Consider the following 23157-nt stretch of genomic DNA (forward strand, 5'->3'; position numbering starts at 1 on the left):
GTTGAGCGGCATAGGCCATATTTGAATTCGTGATATTTCGCGAATATATGGACGAATATTCGTCATATATTCGCTAAATTCACATATTTGTAATATTTGCGCTTTATTTTTGCGTATGCAAAAATTAACATAAGCGAAAATTCGCAAATGCGAAAATTAGTACATTCGAAAATTAACATAAGTGAAAATTCGCGAATGCGAACATTTGCATATGCAGAAATGTGCATAAGCAAATATTCGCAAGTGCGAAAATTAGGATATGTAAATCTTCGTATATGCGAAGATTCGAGCACCAGTCTCACACAGTAGTATTAGAGCCTTCTTTACACCACACAAGCTGGAAGCAGAGAGGGATGATCAAGAAAACTTGTACTGTGAAAAAAAATAAAATAAATAAATACTCGTAATTACGAATATATAGTGCTATATTGCGAATATTCGCGAATATGCGATATTCGCGAATAAAACACTAGTCGCCTTTTGTTGGCCTTAAAGGCAGCTTTCTCCACCAGCTGGGGTGGGATTGCGTGTTTGTAGCTTACTCTGTGTGAGTGGTGAGTAGTGTTGAGCGGCATAGGCCATATTCGAATTTGCGAATATTCGCGAATATATGGGCGAATATTCGTCATATATTCGCTAGATTCGCACATTAGAAATATTCGCGTTTTATTTTCGTATGAAAAATTGTGTATGCGAAAATTGGCATATATAAAAATTAGCATACACAAAAATCCGTATATGCGAATTTTAGTGTATGCACATTTTCGCATAGGTAAAAATTTGCATATAAAAATTTGCATATGTGGAAATTGGCATATGGAAATTTCCACATATGCGAAAATTCGCTCGCCAGTCTCACATAGTAGTATTAGAGCCTTCATTACACCACACAAGCTGGAAGCAGAGAGGGATGATCACTGTGATGTGTTACTGTGATAAAAAAAAAAACGTCATTAAGAATATATAGTGCTATATTCGCGAATATGCGATATTCGCGGATAAAATTCACATTGCGAATATTCGCAAGCAACACTAGAGGTGAGTAGTGTTGCTCGCGAATATTCGCAATGTGAATTTTATTTGTGAATATCGTATATTCGTGAATTCGCGAAGATTCGCGAATATAGCACTATATATTCGTAATTACGAATATTCGTTTTTTATTTTTGTTTTCCACAGTACACATCACAGTGATCACCCCTCTCTGCTTTCAGCTTGTGTGGTGTAAAGAAGGCTCTAATACTACTGTGTGAGACTGGTATGCGAATTTTCGCATATGCAAATTTTCTCTTATGCTAATTTTTGTATATGCCAATTTTAGCATATGTTAATTTTCGTATATGCGAAAATAAAACTTTCGCGAATATAGCGCTATATTCGTAATTACGAATATTCGTTTTTTTTTTTTTTTTCACAGTACACATCACAGTGATCATCCCTCTCTGCTTCCAGCTTGTGTGGTGTAAAGAAGGCTCTAATACTACTGTGTGAGACTGGCGTGCGGAAAAATTCGCATATGCGAAAATTAGCATATGCAAATTCTCGTATATGCGAATTGTCGCATATGCTATTTTTGTATATGCTAATATGCACATATGATAGTTTTCGCATACGCGAATTGTTGCATATGCGAAAATAAACGGGAATATACCGAATATGCGAATATTCGCGAATATATGACGAATATTCGTCCATGTATTCGCGAATATTCGCGAATTCGAATATGGCCTATGCCGCTCAACACTACTTACAAGGTCTTCAAGAACATAAATTCTGGAAAAAAAAAGTACTAAAATCTAAGTTGTAGAAAACAAAACTCTTGCAACTTTTTTCTATATTCTCTTTAACAATATATATTATTTTCTATATAACTTTCTTGCTTGCCCAGGGGAATGCTACGTCACTGGACAGTCACACTTCAAGAGCTTTGACAACAAGCATTATACCTTCAGTGGGATCTGTCATTACTTACTTGCAAAAGACATGGTGGATGGAGCGTTCTCTGTGGCCATAGAGACTGTGCAGGTAACATGTTAGATCAAATGCAAAGAAGAGGGGTGCTTCTTGACTATGTAGACATCTATATGGTATTTTAAAGAAGATTCTTTGCTAGACCACATGGTCAAACTGTTCCACCAGAAACCAGGTAGGTTGTTGGTTGGATCCAGAACCTGACAGGTCAAGTGAGTAACAGTAACAACATGGGCCATGTGAGATGACAGGGGACAGAAGAAGACCATACACCCAAGATCTCCTCTGAACACGTCTCCAACAACTTACCCACAAACCATAGAACAAAGTATAGATAGCACCAAGGAGAAGCCTCTGTGCAGGTGATCAACCAGGCAGCCGATCCAGGTGAAGACCACACAATCCAAGGAATCACCGCACTGAACAGGCTCAGGCTCTTGTGCAAAAAGCTGGGGTCTTTTTATTATCCCGTAAACAGTAGAAACGTTTCGGCAACAATAGCCTTGATAAAGGCTATTGTTGTCGAAACGTTGCTACTGTTTATTGTGTAATAAAAAAAAATCCAGCTTTTTGCACAAGATCCTGTTCCCCATAAATCATATGCATTTGGCTTAGCACAAATTGCGATTCTTATTTTACATGCTGCTTCTCCATTGCCGCCGGAGATACTTGCACTCCAACTAGTATGATGTTGATATTTTAGCTCTTGAGGATTGAAGGCCATCTATTGGAATCATCTTAAACGGGATTGTCTCACGAGGACAACCTCAGTGGCCTGACATAGTCATGTCATTGTGCGGCCTCTGTTGGAATATTGACTAGTGTTGAGCGGCATAGGCCATATTCAAATTACGAATATTCGTTTTTTTTTTTTTTTGTTTTTTTTTTCTTCACAGTACACATCACAGTGATCACCCCTCTCTGCTTCCAGCTTGTGTGGTGTAAAGAAGGCTGTAATACTACTGTGTAAGACTGGCTCGCGAAAATTAGCATACGTGAAAATTCGCATATGCTAACTTTCGTATATGCGAATTTATACGTATGCTAATTTTTAATGTCAATATTCACATATGTTAATTTTCGCATATGTAAATGTTCGCATATGCGAAATTAAATGAGAAAATAACGAATATGCGAATATTCGCGAATATATGACGAATACTCGCCCATATATTCGCGAATATTCGCGAATTCGAATATGGCCTATGCCGCTCAACACTATTAACAACATAGATTATAAAATAATACATCAGAAATAAACAACACCAGGATCTCACATAAGAATCACAAATAGTGTTGCTCGCGAATATTCGCAAATCGAATATTATTCGCGAATATCGCATATTCGCGAATTTCGCGAATATAGCGCTATATATTCGTAATTACGAATATTCGTTTTTTTTCTTGCTAATGTTCGCATATGCGAATTTACACGTGTGCGAATTTTGTATTTGCTATTATTCACATATGCTAAATTTTCGCATGTGTGAATATTCGCATATGCGAATATCCGCGAATGTATGACGAATATTCGTCCATATATTCGCGAATATTCGCGAATTCGAATATGGCCTATGCCGCTCAACACTAATCACAAAACAGTTAATAGGGCACAATCAATATGGCACATAAAAGGAGTATAAATCCTATAGGATATAGTATAAATCAAGCACCTATGGTATGCACATATATATATATATATATATATATATACAAATATCAAATCATGGAAGTTGAAACTAAATGGAGGGCAAACTTAAAGGGGTACTACCGTGGAAAACTTTTTTTTTTTTTTTAAATCAACTGGTGCCAGAAAGTTAAACAGATTTGTAAATCACTTCTATTAAAAAAATCTTAATCCTTCCGTACTTTTTAGGGGCTGTATACTAAAGAGAAATCCAAAAAGAAAAGCATTTTCTATGATGTCCTGACCACAGTGCTCTCTGCTGACCTCTGCTGTCCATTTTAGGAACTGTCCAGAGAAGCATATGTTTGCTATGGGGATTTTCTCCAGTTCCTAAAATGCACAGCAGAGGTCAGCAGAGAGCACTGTGGTCAGGACATCACAGGAAATGCATTTCTTTTTTGGATTACTCTTTAGTATACAGCCCCTAAAAAGTACTGGACGGATTAAGATTTCTTAATAGAAGTGATTTATAAATCTGTTAAACTTTCTGGCACAAGTTGATTAAAAAAAAAAAGTTTTCCATGGTAGTACAATATCATGCCGAAGTGCAATGTGAACAGTCCTAACAAGTGATATATATATATATATATATATATATATATATACTGAATGCATAGTATACCCATATGTGACAATGTACAGAGTTAAGAAATCTAGGATACGGACCACTTTAGAACGATTCAGCACTAAAGCCCTCTTCTGTATGTCTGGTAGGCCTATAGGTGCCTATAGGTGTAAATTTTAGGACAGGGAGTCGAGGCTCCCTGCTCCACTATTGTTTTCAATTGCTTTCACTTTGTGAGGAAGCAAACAAGTAGATTATTTGTTTAGCCCAGATTCTAATACATAACATAGGGGGACAGCGCACCTTTTTTTTTCTTTTTTTAAGAGCCGAGGCAAAGTGCAGGAAAAAGTGCAAATGTGTCACACAAAAAAAAAAGTGCACAAAGGATGTGGTCTATCGCTAAGCCCTTCTCCAACAGGAGAGAGGCCCCCCAACAAACCCACCCTTCACCTCCGGGCCAAAAGGCACCTGCAAAGATCCAGCTTTCGATGCCCCTTTTTGATGAAGCTACTAAGGGGCCGCAAATGCACCTGACTTCAACCTAGGCGTTAACCAAGGTATCAGCCAAGGAGCTGTATACTGATGGCATCTTGACCAAAGCCAAGATGCCCAGGGGTTGCAGGGAGGTGAGGAACCAAATGGCCACACACACCTCCCCTAGACCGCCAGGAGGGACATCCAGAAGGGCCACCGCACCCTAACAATCCTGTGTACAAACAAAACACGTAAAGCACATCTAGTAGACTGCAATTCTGTTGCCTATTATGCTCCTTGCTCCATCATCATTTTTAGTCCACTTCCAGAAGATTGCAAACACATGCCCTGTAGTTACACCATGAATTATGGATATAATTACAAGGGGTGCTAGTAGGGTTGCCACCTTTTTTTCAAAAAAATACCAGCCATGCTAATTTGCATAGTTAATTATATATGCATAAAATCACAGGATTTGCTGGAGAAATTTTGTCCTATTCTGACCCCTATAAAAAAAAATTTCTCCGTATACACTGACCCCTATAACATTTTTTTTTCTCCGTATACAGGCCTGTGTGAGAGCTAATTTTTTTGTGCCCTGATCTGTAGTTTTTAGTACCATTTTTTTTTGATGGGACTTTTTCATAGCTTTTTTAATTAAATGTGCTATGCGGTAAAATACTGGCCAGGTGGCAACCCTAGGTGCAAGGTTATAGTCATAGAGGTTGCAGTCATACCCAGACTTGGGTGGTTGAGGGGCCACAATGGAAGCAGTGACATCTAAGAGGACAGCTGTACCAAGATAGAGACATTGGCGATTGTAAGCCCTCGCGGACAGGGTGCTTCTTCCTTAGTACTGGTCTGATGTTTCTTTCTTTTGGCTAAGATCAAGTGTAGTATCTGTTCTTATCTGTTCCTGCCGGTGGCCCGAAAACCAGTATTGGGCTGGTGGGGAATGGATAGGTGTTCCGGGGCTGGTTCAGAAGAATCAGCTCGATGGCTGCCCCAATGTGACCTGTTCCTTCCCGGTGTTGCCATGAGGCTGGGAGGGTCTAGAGCCGAGGCCTCGGGGAGCAGTGACCCTGAGGTGCCAAAACTCACTGGGTGTACTGGCTCACTGAGTGGAAGCACGCTTCTCAGCCTTTTGGCTAAGATCAAGTGTAGTACCTTTCCTGTTAGTTGGCGGTGTGGAAGACCACCAAGGCAGGATGGGGAACCACACAGTAGGACAGGTGTACAGCAGTCATCCCCGATGAGACCTGTTCCCTGCTGGATCTGGCCTTAAGGTCTGGGTAGAGTGAAGGCTGAGGTGCACAAGTGCCCTGGGAGTGGTGACCCCACGGTGCCGGAATTCACTTGGGATTTGCAACCCTACTTGAAGGAAAGCACGTAGCACTCACCCTTATTATCCCGGCCTTCCGGCTAGGATCAGGGAATTTTTATAGATCCGGTCGGATGTCCAGGCAGTATTACACACTGCACACATCCACTTATTTATTTATTTATTTATTTTTGTCACTGTGTCCACTTTTTGTGTTTGTTTTGTCCACTAGGATTTGGCAGGATGTGGTAGCCCTTCTGGGTGTCCCTCCTGCCAGTCTAGGGGAGGTGTGTGTGGCCATGAGGTTCCTCACCACCCTGCTATACCCCGTGGTATCCTTCCTTCGGCAGGATGCCAAATCGGTTTTACTGGTTCCTTGGTGACAGCTTGGTTAACGCCTAGTTGTCCGCCGGGAACACTTTCGATCCCTGAGTAGCTTCAGCGAAAGGGGACGTTGTACCTGGAACCTTGCTGGTGCCTTTTGGCCTGAAGGTGAAGGGTTTGGTTTTTTGGGGGGGCCTCTCTCCTTTCGGAGAAGGGCTTGAGATAGACCGCATCCTCGTGCACGTTTTTTTGTGTGAACACTTGCACTTTTTACTTGCACTCGGGTGATTTGAGAGCGCGTACCTCGGCTTTCAATAAAAGAGTGGAAGCACGGGCACCATTACCTCTTCACCTTGTGGCACTCACCTCTTGATTCCCGGCCTTTTGGCTAGGATCAGAGACATTTTTATAGATCCGGCCGGGCAGTATATCTGTGCACATTGACTTATTTCTTTCTTTTTGTCACTGTGTCACTTTTTGCATGTTGTGTGACCACAGGATTCTTAGGATGCGGTAGCCCTTCTGGGTGTTCCTCCTAGCAGTCTAGGGGAGGTGTGTGTGGCCATCAGGTTCCTCACCTCCCCGCAAACACCCCGGGTACTCCTGCATGGGAAGGGTACCGACTGTTACCGGCTCTGCGGGCAGATACCTCCTGATGCCAGGAGCATTTGTGGTCCCTTAGTAGCTTCGGTGAAAAGGGATATCGAACCTGGAACCTTGCAGGTGCCTCTTGGTCCGGAGGCGAAGGGTAAGGTTTGTTGGGGGGCCTTTCACTTGTCGGAGAAGGGCTTGCGATAGACCTCATCCTTTGTGCACGTTTTTTTAGTGTAACACCTTTGCACTTTTTCTTGCACTTTGTGTGATTTGAGAGATTTTTCCTCGGCTCTTTAAAAAGAAAAAAAAAAAGGGACTAGCATCATGATCACTTCACCTTGTGGCACTCACCTCTTGATTTCCGGCCTTCTGGCTAGGATCAGAGAATTTTTTTTATAGATCCATAGATTCGGCCGGATGTCTGGGCAGTAGACCTGCGCACATTCACTTATTTATTTCTCTTTGTAGTCAGCGTGTCGCGTGTTCACAGGATTGTTAGGGTGCGGTAGCCCTTCTGGGTGTCCCTCCTAGCGGTCTAGGGGAGGTTTGTGTGGCCATTAGGTTCCGCACCTTCCTGCAAAAACCCTGGGTACTCCTGCATGGGCAAGGTACCGACTGTTTACGGCTCTCCAGGCAGATACCTTGGCTAACGTCAAGGGGGATGCCGGGAGCATTTGTGGCCCCTTAGTAGCTTTGGTGAAAAGGGACATCGAACCTGGATCCTTACAGGTGCCTTTTGGTCCGGAGGTGAAGGGTAAGGCTTGTTTGGGGGCCTCTCTCCTGTAGGAGAAGGTCTTGCGATAGACCGTATCCTTTGTGCACGTTTTTTCTTTTTTAGTATAAAATTTTTTGCACTTTTTCTTGCACTTTGGGTGATGTTTCTTTGTTGATGTCTAATCCACTTGACTACTTGTCAAGTGGATGTGTTGTGTTTTCAAACCATTATTTTCTGTTTGACCACAGTGCTCTCTGCTGGCACCTCTGTCCATTTTAGGAACTGTCCAGAGTAGGAGTAAATCCCCATTGCAAACCTCTCCTGCTCTGGACTGTTCCTCAAATGGACAGATGTGTCAGCAGAGAGCACTGTGGTTAGACAGAAAGGAAATTCAAAAAGAAAAGAACTTCCTGTGTAATATACAGCAGCTGATAAGTATTGATATTTTTGAATAGAAGTAATTTACAAATCTGTTTAACTTTCTGGCCCCAGTAAAAAAAAATTTTTTTAAAGTTGTCCAGCAAGGTACCCCTTTAAGACATGACTGTATAAGTTTGTTGCATTGTAAGTCCATGTTCTCTTTTGTTTCTAGTGTGCCGATGACCCAGATGCTGTGTGCACCAGATCAGCCACCGTGCGTCTCCTGGACATGCATAACATTACGGTGAAACTTAAACATGGAGGAGGAGTGTCCATAGACGGACAGGACATCATGCTTCCATTGCTGCACGGTAATAATGCATTTTTTTATATGGTAGAGGGCATCCAGGATAACATATTAAAGCGACATATGGTTTCTCAGTAGCCAGCCTGTTATACATCTCCATACATCTTTGATTTTTTCCACATATATTTTTGAATGAAAAACCATCTGCTGCTCCTATAAGAATATGTCAACAAGTTGCTGTCGATGAATCCATTATTATGTTAGTAATATGAGTATAAAAAGTATTCGTGCTCCAAATGGGTATCCTCTGTAGGACTGTATTCACACATTGTGACTTCAGCATAAAACACAATTTGACTGCAACATGTGAACAAATGAGTGTTCTTCCGGCCACAATTGTGGAAGGAGGGTCTTTTTCATGTTAAAAAGATTATCCAGCTCATAAGGCGTTCCTGTCATATTAAACAATATGCTTTTATATGTTACTCACTAGGTCATACAGATGCTTTACATGTCTTTTTTATGTGTCTGGCTTCTGTATTTGGCTCACAAATCCCTCTTTTCTGCTGATCACTCATTCTGACATCCACTGCTGAGCAAGGGGGCGTGTTCCAGGCATCTCACTCACCATGCATTCACTTCCTTCAAGAGTCTGCTTTGCTGTGCTGGGTCTCTCCATCTCTCCATCCAATCACTGCAGGCTGTTCTGCAACCCCTTCCGGTCTGTTTTCAGACAGTCCGATAGACAGCACTGGACGCAGAGGAGAGCTAGTCCTGCTCTCACTTCCTTAATATTTAAGGTTAATATTTTGCCAAGATGTACAACATATAAAAAGTTTTTGAATCTGACAGCGCCCATCTAAAAACGTATTCCCTATCCACGGGATATGTGTCTGATTGCGGGGACCCCTTATGGTCTCCAGAACAGGGCCCAACGGGTCAAGGAGTGATTGGCTCAGTGAGCTGTCACTGCCAAGATGAGTGTGTCTAGTAAGTTGGGGCCGATGTATTACACTGAGAGAGTCGGGCCCCATCCTGGAGATTACAGGGACACTTATTTTTTTTTTTTTACGTTTTTAAAACCTGGATAACCCTTTTAGGAATTCGCCTTGACCCATTCAACCATACAGATCAGAGGGTTATTTATACTCTTATATGTGGCTGCCCACAGTATTTGTCCCTTGATTAAAGACAGAAATGCGTCGGCTCTACAAGTGATGTGTTTTTACAAGATGTTCAGGAAAGTTTGAGAATTTTACTAGTCTCGGAGCTGGAAGTCTTTTTGTACTTCTGAATGCCCTCAGATCAAAGGGTGTCTTCACATGCTCCTAATCTACAGGAAGCAACAGAGATTTTGGCGACAGTTGCTTTCTCTTTGTTTAATATACCCTATGCGAATCTGGCGGCAAAGGGAAAATAAAAGACTGCTATTAAAGGGGTACTCCAGTGGAAAACATTTTTTTTAATCAACTGGTGCCAGGAAGTTATACGGATTTGTAAATTACTTCTATTTAAAAATCTTAATCCTTCCAGTACTAATCAGCTGCTGCATGCTCCAGTGGAAGTTCTTTTCGAATTTAATTTCGGTGTGACTAGAGTGCTCTCTGCTGACACCTCTGTCCATGTCAGGAACTGTGCAAATTGCTGGTGCCCATTGCAAACCTATCCTGCTCTGGACAGTTCCTGACATGGACAGAGGTGTCAGCAGAGAGCACTGTGGTCAGACTGAAAGGAAATTAAAAAAGAAAAGAACTTCATCCGGAGCATACAGCAGCTGATAAGTACTGGAAGGTGTAAGATTTCCCCCCCCCCCTAATTTAGGGAGCATGGTTTATGATAGAACTATGATGTGATGGGGCGAGGAGTTCGGAGGACAGGATGCAAGGAACTGGAAAATAGAAGGAGTATGTGTTTAATTTATTGCTGTTGATTTAGGAAAAGGAAAATAACAATTGTAAGGTAATGGGGAAAACCTAAGAGGGGTGAATAAAATGTAAGAGGGATTAAGTGGTGTCCCCTGACCTCCGGACCCCTCGCTTCTCAATGGATTAATGTATTTGGGATAAGGGGGAGGGGGTGAGATAGGGTGGACATTGATATAAATAGGTTGTTGGAAAAGTGGATTTGGTTTTGTAATGTGTATAAAAATTTTATAAAAAAAAAACTACAAAAATTATTTAAAAAAAAAGATTTTTAAACAGAAGTACAGTGGTCCGTCAACTATGGTAATCCGTTCCAAGTGAACGATCGTTAGTTGAAACCATCGTATGTTGAGGGATCCGTGCAATGTAAAGTATAGGACAGTGGTCTACAACCTGCGGACCTCCAGATGTTGCAAAACTACAACACCCAGCATGCCCGGACAGCCAACGGCTGTCCGGGCATGCTGGGAGTTGTAGTTTTGCAACATCTGGAGGTCCGCAGGTTGAAGACCACTGGTATAGGAGGTTATACAGTACTCACCTGTCCCTGCCGCTCACCGCTGCCCTGGATGTCGCCCTCCATCACTGTCGCTGCGTCCCCGGACCGTCTCTTCTGAGTCTCTTCATCGCCGTCATCACATCGCCGCGTACGCCGCTCCTATTGGATGACGGAACGGCGTGCGCGATGACATGATAACGACGATGGAGAGTGCCGGCGATGCAGGGGATCCCGAAGAGGACGGTCCGGAGCGCCGGTACAGGTGAGTGACACCCACCGGACCACATGGGGCACATTAAAGGCTATCCGGTGGTAGCTGAAGCAGTCTGCGCTGCCGGATAGCCGTTTATGCGATGGCCCCGACATAAGAAAGCATCGTATGTTGATGTTGAAATTATCGTATGTCGGGGCCATCGTAGGTCGGGGGGTCACTGTAATTTACAAATCTATTTAACTTTCTGGCACCAGTTGATTTGAAAAAAAAAAATTTCCACCGGAGTACCTCTTTAAGGATCTAAGTATTCCCTTTCAGATTCAGAATACATTTATGTACCTTTGTATTAAAGATTTGACTTTAACAAAAATATTCTCTATATGCCCGCAGAAGCAGCTAGTCTACTTTTTTGACAATTTCTAGGTAGCAATATGAGACTGAGGGGATAAAGTTTCTCCTTGAGTAGACTTCCAAAATGGTGCATGGAGTCCTCCTCCAGAAGTAAAAGAGCTTGTCACCTATTGGGGGTAATGCCCCTGCAAGTCAATGTTGGAAATCTTGAAAAGCCAGACATGACTGGGATTGTTAACCATGACAAAATTTCTTCCAAAAGGAGAAACAGGTACTCAGAAAATGAGTAACTCTTTCTTTTGGATGACATTTTTAATTGGCTAACAATCTCCAGTAATGCTTCAAGTCTCTTAAAGGGGTACTTTGGTGGAAAACTTTTTTTTTTTTTTTTTAAATCAACTGGTGCCAGAAAGTTAAACAGATTTGTAAATTACTTCTATTAAAAAATATTAATCCTACCAGTACTTATTAGCTGCTGAATACTACAGAGGAAATTATTTTCTTTTTGGAACACAGAGCTCTCTGCTGACATCACGAGCACAGTGCTCTCTGCTGACATCTCTGTCCATTTTAAGAACTGTCCAGAGTAGGAGAAAATCCCCATAGCAAACATATGCTGCTCTGGACAGCCTGTTTTACCAAGAGCGATTATCAGGCTGTACGGCTGGTTGTGCCGAACGCTGTTTCTCACTGCAAGCATTGATTTACAAATCTGTTTGACTTTCTGGCACCACTTGAAAAAAAAAAAAAAAGGTTTTCCACCGGAGTACCCCTTTAAAGGGGTTGAGCATTGATTTGCAGGGATGCCACCTCCAATAGGTAGCACCAGAGAGCAATGTTTATCCTCTTTACATCAAAGGTCGAGCTTAGAAAGTTAAACAGATTTGTAAATTACTTCTATAAAAAAAAAATCTTAATCCTTCCAGTACTTATTAGCTGCTAAATAAAACAGAGGAAAATCTTTTCTTTTTGGAGCACAGTGCTCTCTTCTGACATCAGGAGCACAGTGCTCTCTGCTGACATCTCTGTCCATTATAGGAACTGTCCAGAGCAGCATATGTTTGCTATGGGAATTTTCTCCTACTCTGGACAGTTCTTAAAATGACAGAGATGTCAGCAGAGAGCACTGTGGTCATGATGTCAGCAGAGAGCTCTGTGTTAAAAAAAAAAAAGAATTTCCTCTGTAGTATTCAGCAGCTAAAAAGTACTGGAAGGATTAAGATTTTTTAATAGAAGTAATCCACAAATCTGTTTTACTTTTTGGCACCAGTTGACTTAAAAAAAAAATACCCCTTTAAGGGATTGTTTAAAATTAGAGAAAAAGAGGAAGAGGGATTTTCACTGCTTAAAAGGGTACTCCACCTCCAGACATCTTATCCCTTATCCAAAGGATAGGGGATAAGATGTCTGATCACAGGGGTCTGGCCACTGGGATCCCCCGCGATCTCCCTGCTGCACCCCTGTCATCTGGTGCACGGAGTGAGCTTTGCTCTGTGCCTGATGACTGGCAATGCAGGGGACGGAGGATGGTGATGTCATGGTGTGACGTTACGTCCCGCCCCCTTAATGCAAGTATATGAGAGGGGGCGTTATTTCTTATGCTAAAATTGAGGGCATTTCACAAAAATTCGTTACTTTTTTTAAGCTAGTTCTCCGTTGTCAAGCATTGATAAATTTGCCCCAAAATGTCTATCTGTTTCTGCTTTTTTATTTCTTTCAAACACTATTGACAGCAGGTAATGTCTAGTATTGTAGCCCATCCTCATACAAACAAATGGGGCTGAGCTGCAATACCAAACTCAGCCCATAGACAAGAGTGGCACCAGAGCAAAAATGCTCAATCTAGAACGGTTTCCCCATCTACCACAAACTATTTTTACTACTGACATCCTCCTATATGTCGGAAGACCTACGGCACCTCCAGGCACTAGCCCCCGATGTGAGTGCTTCGCCCCTATAACTACATCATTGTGTGAGAAATAACTGGGGACTATAAACATAGTTTAACATCAGTCAGTGTTCAGTGATACAGTTTTATCAATACATTAAGATGGAAAATCTCATTAGGACTTCCTGTCTTGTGTCTGACTTGTCAGATAGAGGGAATTTGTAAAGCTTGAATGGATGTAATTGGGTTCTCAACAGGTTCCCTTCGTATCCAGACAACAGCTTTGTCGTCCGTACAGCTCTCGTATCGGGAGGATCTACAGATTGACTGGGACGGCCATGGGAAACTCATCACTAAGGTGAGGAACACCCTTACTTTGTCCTTTAAGACTTCTACGCCTAACCTATGTAATATTCTATCATACTTTCAACATGGCGGCTGTAATGGAGGATTCTGGTTTGTCCAATGAAGAGATGCCTATTTTTTTTATAGGTTATGCCTTTTGGCTATTGTTCTCTTTGGACAATCTCTACTTTTTAGAAGGATTCTCTGACCATAAGATGATCACAAAGTATCCCCTTGCTGAGATCACCAGCGATCAGCTGTGGAGAAACCTGGCGATGTTCAGTTTCTCTACAGTGCCACCACTTGGGAAATGAGGCATTACACATTGCCCATTCAAATCAGTGCGTTTTCTGTGTGATGCAGGGCATGATGGGTCCTCCAGAGAAATTGTCTCTCTTTGTAACCACTCACCACACTGGTGAAGAGTTGAGGATCCTAAAGAGAGGACCCCCTAACTGGACAACCTGATATCTATTGGTGTTTCATTACAGCTTTCTCCAGTTTTTGCCGAGTTCACTAGTGGCCTTTGTGGGAACTACAACGGAAATCAAGGTGATGACTTCCTTACACCTTCAGGACTTGTAGAGGCCAGTGTGGAAGACTTTGGAAATTCCTGGAAACTCAATGGTGACTGTGCAGATCTGGTTAAACAGGACACTGATCCGTGTAGTCTGAACCCCAGACGAGGTAAGGGTCCACCTGAAGGGGAACCCCGATATCAGCTTGACCAGCAAAACGTAAAAAAAGGTTGTTCAGTTAAAAAAAAAAAAGTCTTATAACTTCTTTCCACATACTTCCTGATATTTATGTAATTATATAGTTAGTTTTGATTATACGGAGGGTATTGTGGGTGTCATTCTTTAAAGGTGAGGGCATAATGTCTGTCACTGATTATAGGGGAGGGTATTGTGGCTGTCACTGATCATGTGGAGGGCAATGTGGCTTTCATTCTTTATAGGCGAGGGCACTTCGTCTGTCACTGATTATAGGAGAGGACAATGTATCTGTCACTGATTATATGGAGGGTATTGTGGCTGTCTTTCTTTATAAGAGAGGGTATTGTGGCTGTCACTGATTATAGGCAAGGACATTACGGCTGTCAGGTTAATAAGGAAGGGAAATATGGTTGTTACTGATTATAGGGGAGGGCATTGTGGCTGTCACTGATAATAGGAAAGGCAATGTGGCTGTCACTGTAGGGCAGTAAAATGTAGTTGTCATTCTTTATAGACAAGGGCACTGTGGCTGCACTTGTTATAGGAGATGGCACTGTGGCTGTCACTTGTTATAGGAGAGGGCATTATGACTGTCACTGACTATGAATAGTTTTGAGGGGTTACTGTGACTGTCACTGATTATGTGGAGGGTATTGTGGCTGTCACTGGTTATAGGGAGGGTTTTGTGGCTGTCACTGATTATGTGGAGGGTATTATGGCTGTCACTGATTATAGGGGAGGGCATAGAGGTTGTATATAGTGCCCTTCACTGGTTCTAGGGGTTACTATGACTATGAATTGTTTTGAGGAGTTATTGTGGCTGTCACTGATTATAGCGGAGGGTTTTGTGACTGTCAGTGATTATAGGGAGGGTTTTGTGTCTGTCACTGATTATGTGGAGGGTATTGTGGCTGTCACTGATTATAGGGGAGGGCATAGAGGTTGTATATAGTGCCCTTCACTGGTTCTAGGGGTTACTATGACTATGAATTGTTTTGAGGAGTTATTGTGGCTGTCACTGATTATAGGGGAGGGTTTTGTGACTGTCAGTGATTATAGGGAGGGTTTTGTGTCTGTCACTGATTATGTGGAGGGTATTGTGGCTGTCACTGATTATAGGGGAGGGCATAGAGGTTGTATATAGTGCCCTTTACTGGTTCTAGGGGTTACTATGACTATGAATTGTTCAGAGGAGTTATTGTGACTGGCACTGGTTGTGGAGGGTATCACTAAGGGTATCAATGTTCAGGGGTAGGGGAGTAAAACAATAAAACAGATTGGAAAGCCTGGTTTAAATCTCTTACAGGACATAAAAAACCACCATATCCATCAAGGCTCAGGTAAATATGGAGGCCATGACACTAGTGTAAGCAGAGCCCATTATGGATATGTCCCAGTAGTCATTTCTTCTCCTCTTCTTGTAAACGCCTCTGACCAGACCCAGTGAATATAATGTCACTATATGGCAAAATACATACATTGTAACCATGTCTTTATTAATGTCTATAGCCAGATACGCAGAGGACGTCTGCTCTACCCTCATGGATTTCACGTTCCAGCCATGTCACAGCGAGGTCAACCCCCTTCCATATCTAAAGAATTGTCGCTACGATGTCTGCGCTTGTTCCAATGGGAAGGAGTGTATGTGCTCTGCTATTTCCACCTATGCCATGGCCTGCTCCAAGAAAGGCGTCCTCATCGAGTGGAGATCACCCGAATTTTGCTGTAAGTAGAGTCTGTAGCCAAATAGTGATGGACAAACCATACTACAGATGCTGGGTATGGTGAAATTGAATGTCTGGTAGATGAGAGCTGTTTATCTGGCATGACATAGTACACACAAACAAAGCAAAGAGATCAGAAGCAGAGCGTGGAAGCGTGGATGGACTACAGCCGTTTCACACCATCAAGGTGCTTCTTACCAGTGTGAAACGGCTGTCACCCGTCCACATTTCTCTGCTCTGCTTCTGATCTCCCCGCTATATTTGTGTGTACTAGATGACTAGACCTGATTAGTGCTCCATATTATCATTCTACTTCTACCAGGATATTATATAGCTGTATGTGAACAACTCCTTATTCTTGGATTTGACTCTTTTAGCCACAACCATTGCAGCTGTACCCTACCTGTTAGAGAGTACCTTTCCATATAGATTTATCATAGGTGACCACCATTCAAAAAATTTGTGCAAATGTCTATCCTTGTGCATTTACTCCTTCCAAAATCTAGGAGCGGTAGACCCTGCAAGCAGCTGCTGAGTCCTAGGAGAACATCCTCTGCCCAAATGTGTAGACATTTTAAGAGAAAAAAAATGAATGGGTTTAGGCCAGTGTTTCCTAACTAACTCCCCAAAGGCTGTTCGGGCATGCTGGGAGTAGTAGTTTTGCAACAGCTGGAGGCGTTCTGGTTGGGAAACATTGGTCTAGGCCCCTTATTTCCATAAGCAGGGCCGGTTCTGCCTGTAGGCAAAAGAGGCAGCTTCCACGAGCGCCCTCTTGATGGGGGCACCAGTCTGCCCGCTGCAAGAAAGTTACTAATTAGCCAGCATCGGAAGCACTCACCGCTCATTTGAAGAACCCACCCAGCCAGAACAGCCTTCACGTAAGGAGGGGGTTTGTTACAGTGTGTCACCCCAGTAGTAAGGAGATTACATGAGGAGGAGGTTTGTTACAGTGTGTCACCCCAGTAGTAAGGTTATTACATGAGGGGGAGGTTTGTTACAGTGTGTCACCCCAGTAGTAAGGAGATTACATGAGGAGGAGGTTTGTTACAGTGTGTCAACCCAGTAGTAAGGAGATTAAATGAGGAGGAGGTTTGTTACAGTGTGTCACCCCAGTAGTAAGGAGTTTACATGAGGAGGAGGTTTGTTACAGTGTGTCACCCCAGTAGTAGGTGATTACATGAGGAGGAGGTTTGTTACAGTGTGTCACCCCAGTAGTAAGGAGATTACATGAGGAGGAGGTTTGTTACAGTGTGTCACCCCAGTAGTAAGGTTATTACATGAGGGGGAGGTTTGTTACAGTGTGTCACCCCAGTAGTAAGGAGATTACATGAGGAGGAGGTTTGTTACAGTGTGTCACCCCAGTAGTAGGTGATTACATGAGGAGGAGGTTTGTTACAGTGTGTCACCCCAGTAGTAAGGAGATTACATTAGGAGAAGGTTTGTTACAGTGTGTCACCCCAGTAGTAGGTGATTACATGAGGAGGAGGTTTGTTACAGTGTGTCACCCCAGTAGTAAGGTTATTACATGAGGAGGGGGTTTGTTACAGTGTGTCACCCCAGTAGTAAGGAGATTACATAAGGAGGAGGTTTGTTACAGTGTGTCACCCCAGTAGTAAGGAGATTACATGAAGAGGAGGTTTGTTACAGTGTGTCACCCCAGTAGTAGGTGATTACATGAGGAGGAGGTTTGTTACAGTGTATCACCCCAGTAGTAGGTTATTACATAAGGAGCAGGTTTGTTACAGTCTGTCATCCCAGTAGTAAGGTGTCAAAGGGTGGAGCTAATGGGCTAAAATTAGCTTTTGCCTAGGGTGGCAAAAATCCTTGCACCAAGCAAACCAAACAAGAACCACCATTATCAGCGGGACGTAGGTGTGGGTCCCAGTTGATGGATCATATACTACAAGTCTAATGGAGGTATGAAAACAGATGAATATGCTCACTATGCTGTTACCATATATACGGTAACAGTCTTATGAGCATGCTCATCTGTTTTCATACTTCCCATAGACTTGTAGGACATGCTTCAATTACAAGAACCACCATTTATCACCTATTCAGAGGGACACAGGTGTGGTCCCAGTATGTGGATCATGCCCTACAAGTCTATAGGAGATATGAGAACAAATGAGCATACTCACTAGACTGTTACCGAATATATGGTAACAGTCTTATGAGCATGCTCATCTGTTTTCATACTTCCCATAGACTTGTAGGACATGCTTTAGTTACATAGACCACCATTTATGACCTATTCAGAGGGACGTAGTTGTGGGTTCCAGTATGTGGATCATGCCCTACAAGTCTATAGGAGATATGAGAACAAATGAGCATGCTCACTAGACTGTTACCGTATATAGAGTAACAGTCTAGTGATCATGCTAATCTGTTTGTATACCACCTATAGACTTGTAGGACATGCTTCAAATACAAGGACCACCGTTTATGACTTATTCAGAGGGACATAGGTGTGGGTCCCAGTAGTTGGAACATGTCCTACAAGTCTATAGGAGGTATGAAAAGAGATGAGCATGCTCACTAGACTGTAACCCCTATATAGGGTGTATATAGGTTTCCAAACTGTGGCCTTTAAGATGTTCCAAAACTACAACTCTCAGCATGCTCGGACAGCCGTGTGCTGTCCGGGCATGCTGACAGTTGTAGTTTTGCATCATCTAAAAGGCCGCAGTTTGGATACCACTGGCCTTAACTCATTGAACACTTTACCGATGGACAGAAATTACATTTTTTCCAGCCATCCGGTGTTCTGAAGGAAAGATTTACCAGCAGTGCGGGAGTCCCTGTAACCAGACCTGCAGGTCATTGTCTCATCCTGACACCAACTGCAGAGAGTCCTGCATGGAAGGATGTTACTGCCCCCCCGGACTGTACACCAATGAGTACGGAGAATGTGTCCCCAAGTCCGAGTGCTCGTGCTACTACGATGGGGAATTGTTCCAACCAGACGATGTGTTCTCGGATCACCATTCTATGTGGTATGTGCCATATCTTCAGTTTGGACCCAAAAGTTTGTCAGTAAAGCAGAGTTGAATTTGTTATTTTTAGTTTTTTATATTTCCAACTACAAGCCCCATTATATATATATATATATATATATATATATATATATATATATATATATATACAGGATATAACTCAGGATCAGTACAGGATAAGTAATGTAATGTATGTACACAGTGACCTCACCAGCAGAATAGTGAGTACAGCTCTGGGGTATAACACAGGATATAACTCAGGATCAGTACAGGATAAGTAATGTAATGTATGTACACAGTGACTCCACCAGCAGAATAGTGAGTGCAGCTCAGGAGTATAATACAGGATATAACTCAGGATCAGTACAGGATAAGTAATGTAATGTATGTACACAGTGACCTCACCAGCAGAATAGTGAGTACAGCTCTGGAGTATAATACAGGATATAACTCAGGATCAGTACAGGATAAGTAATGTAATGTATGTACACAGTGACCCCACCAGCAGAATAGTGAGTACAGCTCTGAAGTATAATACAGGATATAACTCAGGATCAGTACAGGATAAGTAATGTAATGTATGCACACAGTGACCTCATCAGCAGAATAGTGAGTGCAGCTCTGGGGTATAATACAGGATATAACTCAGGATCAGTACAGGATAAGTAATGTAATGTATGTACACAGTGACCTCACCAGCAGAATAGTGAGTACAGCTCTGGAGTTTAATACAGGATATAACTCAGGATCAGTACAGGATAAGTAATGTAATGTATGTACACAGTGACCTCACCAGCAGAATAGTGAGTACAGCTCTGGAGTTTAATACAGGATATAACTCAGGATCAGTACAGGATAAGTAATGTAATGTATGTACACAGTGACCTCACCAGCAGAATAGTGAGAATAGCTCTGGAGTATAATACAGGATATAACATTGAAATGGTGCAGAATACGCAATGAGAAATGTATTTTTATGAAATATTTGTTCTATATATAAACTCTGTTGTACTTGTTCCATATTTTTGTAAAATAATTCTGTCACTAACACTAACAATCCACTCATTTGCAAGTAGTTTTGGAAAGATATAATTCAGGCGCTATTAGAAATTTCCAAAATTGCCTCAGCTGTTTATAAACCCAATTCAGTGTCCACATGATTCATGAAATATGAGGCATGAAAAACATGATTTTTCCCTATGAGTGTTCCCTACACGATGTTTCACTAAGACTGTTGTATTACATTGACATCTAGTGGTAATAGGTAATATTGCAGGTTGTTATAAAAAAAAGTTTGACTAGCCACCACAAATGTCATCCTATACCAGTGTTTCCCAATCAGGGACAGGGAAATTGCAGCAGCTGGAGGCACCCTGGTTTGAGAACACTGCCCTATACATTAAGAGGATTCAAATATTTGGATTTTAAATCCCCATCATTCTCATATTTCATCACAATTTTTTTCCCCACTACCTGGATGGGGCTTATCATAACCAAAATAATTATATAATATAGTAAAATACTATATTCCTTACTTATTTGCAGTTACTGTGAGAACGGACTGATGCATTGTACTATGAATGATGTACCAGGTGCCTATTACGCAGAAGCCTTTTTCAGCCAATCTGCCAGAGGTGAGTGACAGTATAAACTACAAGAAGCCAGATATATTTCTGTATCCAAAAGCTATTTGTTACTTCCAGTAACAATAATATCTATCACCTGTATTTAAATAGGTTGTTAAATAATAGAAAAAAAGTGTTTTGGTTTCTGGAAAGAGCACCACTCATGTCCAGTGGCCATGTCTGGTATTGCAACTTAGCTTCATTCAAGTGAATGGGGTGGTGTGTATGGAATAGGCTCTGGAGCTAAACCTGCTCCATACACAGCTGCTGAAACTGAATGGAGATAGCTCTGATGTCAAGTATACAACCACTTAATAGCTTAAAGGGGTTATCCAGGAAATCTTTTTTTTTATATATCAACTGGCTCCAGAAAGTTAAACAGATTTTTAAATTACTTCTATTAAAAAAATCTTAATCCTTCCAATAATTATTAGCTGCTGAAGTTGAGTTGTTCATTTCTGTATGACAACAGTGCTCTCTGCTGACATCTCTGCTTGTCTCGGGAACTGCACAGAGTAGAAGAGGTTTGCTATGGGGATTTGCTTCTAAACTGGGCGGTTCCCAAGACACGTGTCATCAGAGAGAACTTAGACAGAAAAGAACAACTCAAATTCAGAAGCTCATAAGTACTGAAAGGATGAAGATTTTCTAATAGAAGTAATTTACAAATCTTGTAGAGAAAAATATATGGAGTGGCTCTTGTTCAAATCACGACCAAAGTAGACCTGGGCTGCCCTAAAGATACACCTATACCTACGGTGTATCAGGTGAATGTAAAATTGAAAGAAAAGAAAATTGGGGCTCAAGGTCAAGGATTTATGGACACATATAGAGTGATAATAAATTATATTTATTAATAATATGCATACACAATGATCCCAATGACCTACAGGGCCCTTGTAAAGTCACGGTAATCACTGGATAAAATAAAATAATATTCACTAGATAAAAGTATTATAAGTAGTAAAGAAATAAATTGATGATACTGTTGAGACCACCATATAGCTTCTAGTAATATTACAGATATGCATAAAAACAGTTAGTGGGTTAATAGAGCCATCCAAAATGTTCCTAACCTGTAGAATATTTGCATAGACTCCGCTGGTAAGTTATTATCACTGAATGACAGTCAGACTGTTGTATCCTATGGCAACAATTGGATAGATTTGCTGGCAAGAGTCTATAGGATAAAGTGCAGTAATAAAAATCTCTTTTTAGCTTCAAATGAGAATGACTGTCACTTTGTAACAATAATAAAAGATGTATCCGGCATAAAATACGAATTGTATCGCTATTCGCAGTTAGTTATAGGAAGCAAGATAGAAGAAGGCAGCAGGAGCTACTTGTTTGCTCACCGCATCAGTCTGTATAATGCCGGATCTGTAATCTTTACGAGATGCTGCGATCTCTCCTGCGTTCTCTTGTGAGCTCCGGTGATGTGTCTGTGATACAGGTGTCTCTCACAGCAGGAGAGAGCGTCGCCGAAGACACCGCCGTCTCCCAAGTTGGCGGCGCCAGGTATCGGTGGGTCCTGGGCAAGGTTGCTCCAGCGCTTATATAAATGCTGCTGAGGAAGCTACTGAGAAAGTATTGAAACGCGTCCAGCTACCCTTATTTGTTCTCTGAAACCACCATTATCCATATTCTATTAAAGGAGTAGTCCAGTGGTGAACCCAGTGGTGAACAACTTATCCCCTATCCTAAGGATAGGGGATAAGTTTGAGATCGCGGGGGTCCGACCGCTGGGGCCCCCTGCGATCTCCTGTACGGAGCCCGACAGCCCGCGGGAAGGGGGCGTGTCAACCTCCGCACGAAGCGGCGGCCGACACGCCCCCTCAATACAACTCTATGGCAGAGCTGAAGCGCTGCCTTCGGCAATCTCCGGCTCTGCCATAGAGATGTATTGAGGGGGCGTGTCGGCCGCCGCTTCGTGCGGAGGTCGACACGCCCCCTTCCCGCGGGCTGTCGGGGCTCCGTACAGGAGATCGCAGGGGACCCCAGAGGTCGGACCGCCCGCGATCTCAAACTTATCCCCTATCCTTAGGATAGGGGATAAGTTTTTCACCACTGGACTACCCCTTTAAGCATAGACTTTGTGACTGACCGTACACATCGCTAGTGCCGTGCGCGCGCCCATTAGCCACGAGGACGCGACCGGCATCTCTAGTGGAAGCGCTGGAGCAACCTTGCCCAGGACTCACCGATACCTGGCGCCGCCAACTTGGGAGACGGCCATGTCTTTTGCGACGCTCTCTCCTGCTGTGAGAGACACCTGTATCACAGACACATCACCGGAGCTCACAAGGGAACGCAGGAGAGATCGCAGCATCTCGTAAAGATTACAGTTCCTGCATTATACAGACTGATGCGGTGAGCAAACAAGTAGCTCCTGCTGCCTTCTTCTATCTTGCTTTCTATAACTAACTGCGAATAGCGATACAATTCGTATTTTATGCCGGATACATCTTTCATTATTGTTACAAAGTGACAGTCATTCTCATTTGAAGCTAACAAGAGATTTTCATTACTGCACTTTATCCTATAGACTGTTTCCAGCAA

The 23157-nt window shown here is 42.4% G+C and overlaps 1 protein-coding gene across 2 annotated transcripts in view; it reads left to right on the forward strand.

Annotated features, from left to right (window-relative positions):
- VWF (von Willebrand factor) overlaps nt 1–23157 on the forward strand; it is a 195832-nt gene that overhangs the window by 49369 nt on the left and 123306 nt on the right. For both annotated transcript variants that reach the window (XM_056517205.1, XM_056517206.1), the window contains 7 exons: nt 1889–2025; nt 8244–8382; nt 13450–13550; nt 14029–14224; nt 15763–15978; nt 18733–18973; nt 20519–20607. In XM_056517205.1, the coding sequence (XP_056373180.1) occupies nt 1889–2025; nt 8244–8382; nt 13450–13550; nt 14029–14224; nt 15763–15978; nt 18733–18973; nt 20519–20607 (1119 nt within the window). The remainder of the gene's footprint in view (nt 1–1888; nt 2026–8243; nt 8383–13449; nt 13551–14028; nt 14225–15762; nt 15979–18732; nt 18974–20518; nt 20608–23157) is intronic.

The sequence above is a fragment of the Hyla sarda genome, chromosome 4 (assembly GCF_029499605.1).
Source record: "Hyla sarda isolate aHylSar1 chromosome 4, aHylSar1.hap1, whole genome shotgun sequence".
Taxonomy (NCBI): Eukaryota; Metazoa; Chordata; class Amphibia; order Anura; family Hylidae; genus Hyla; species Hyla sarda.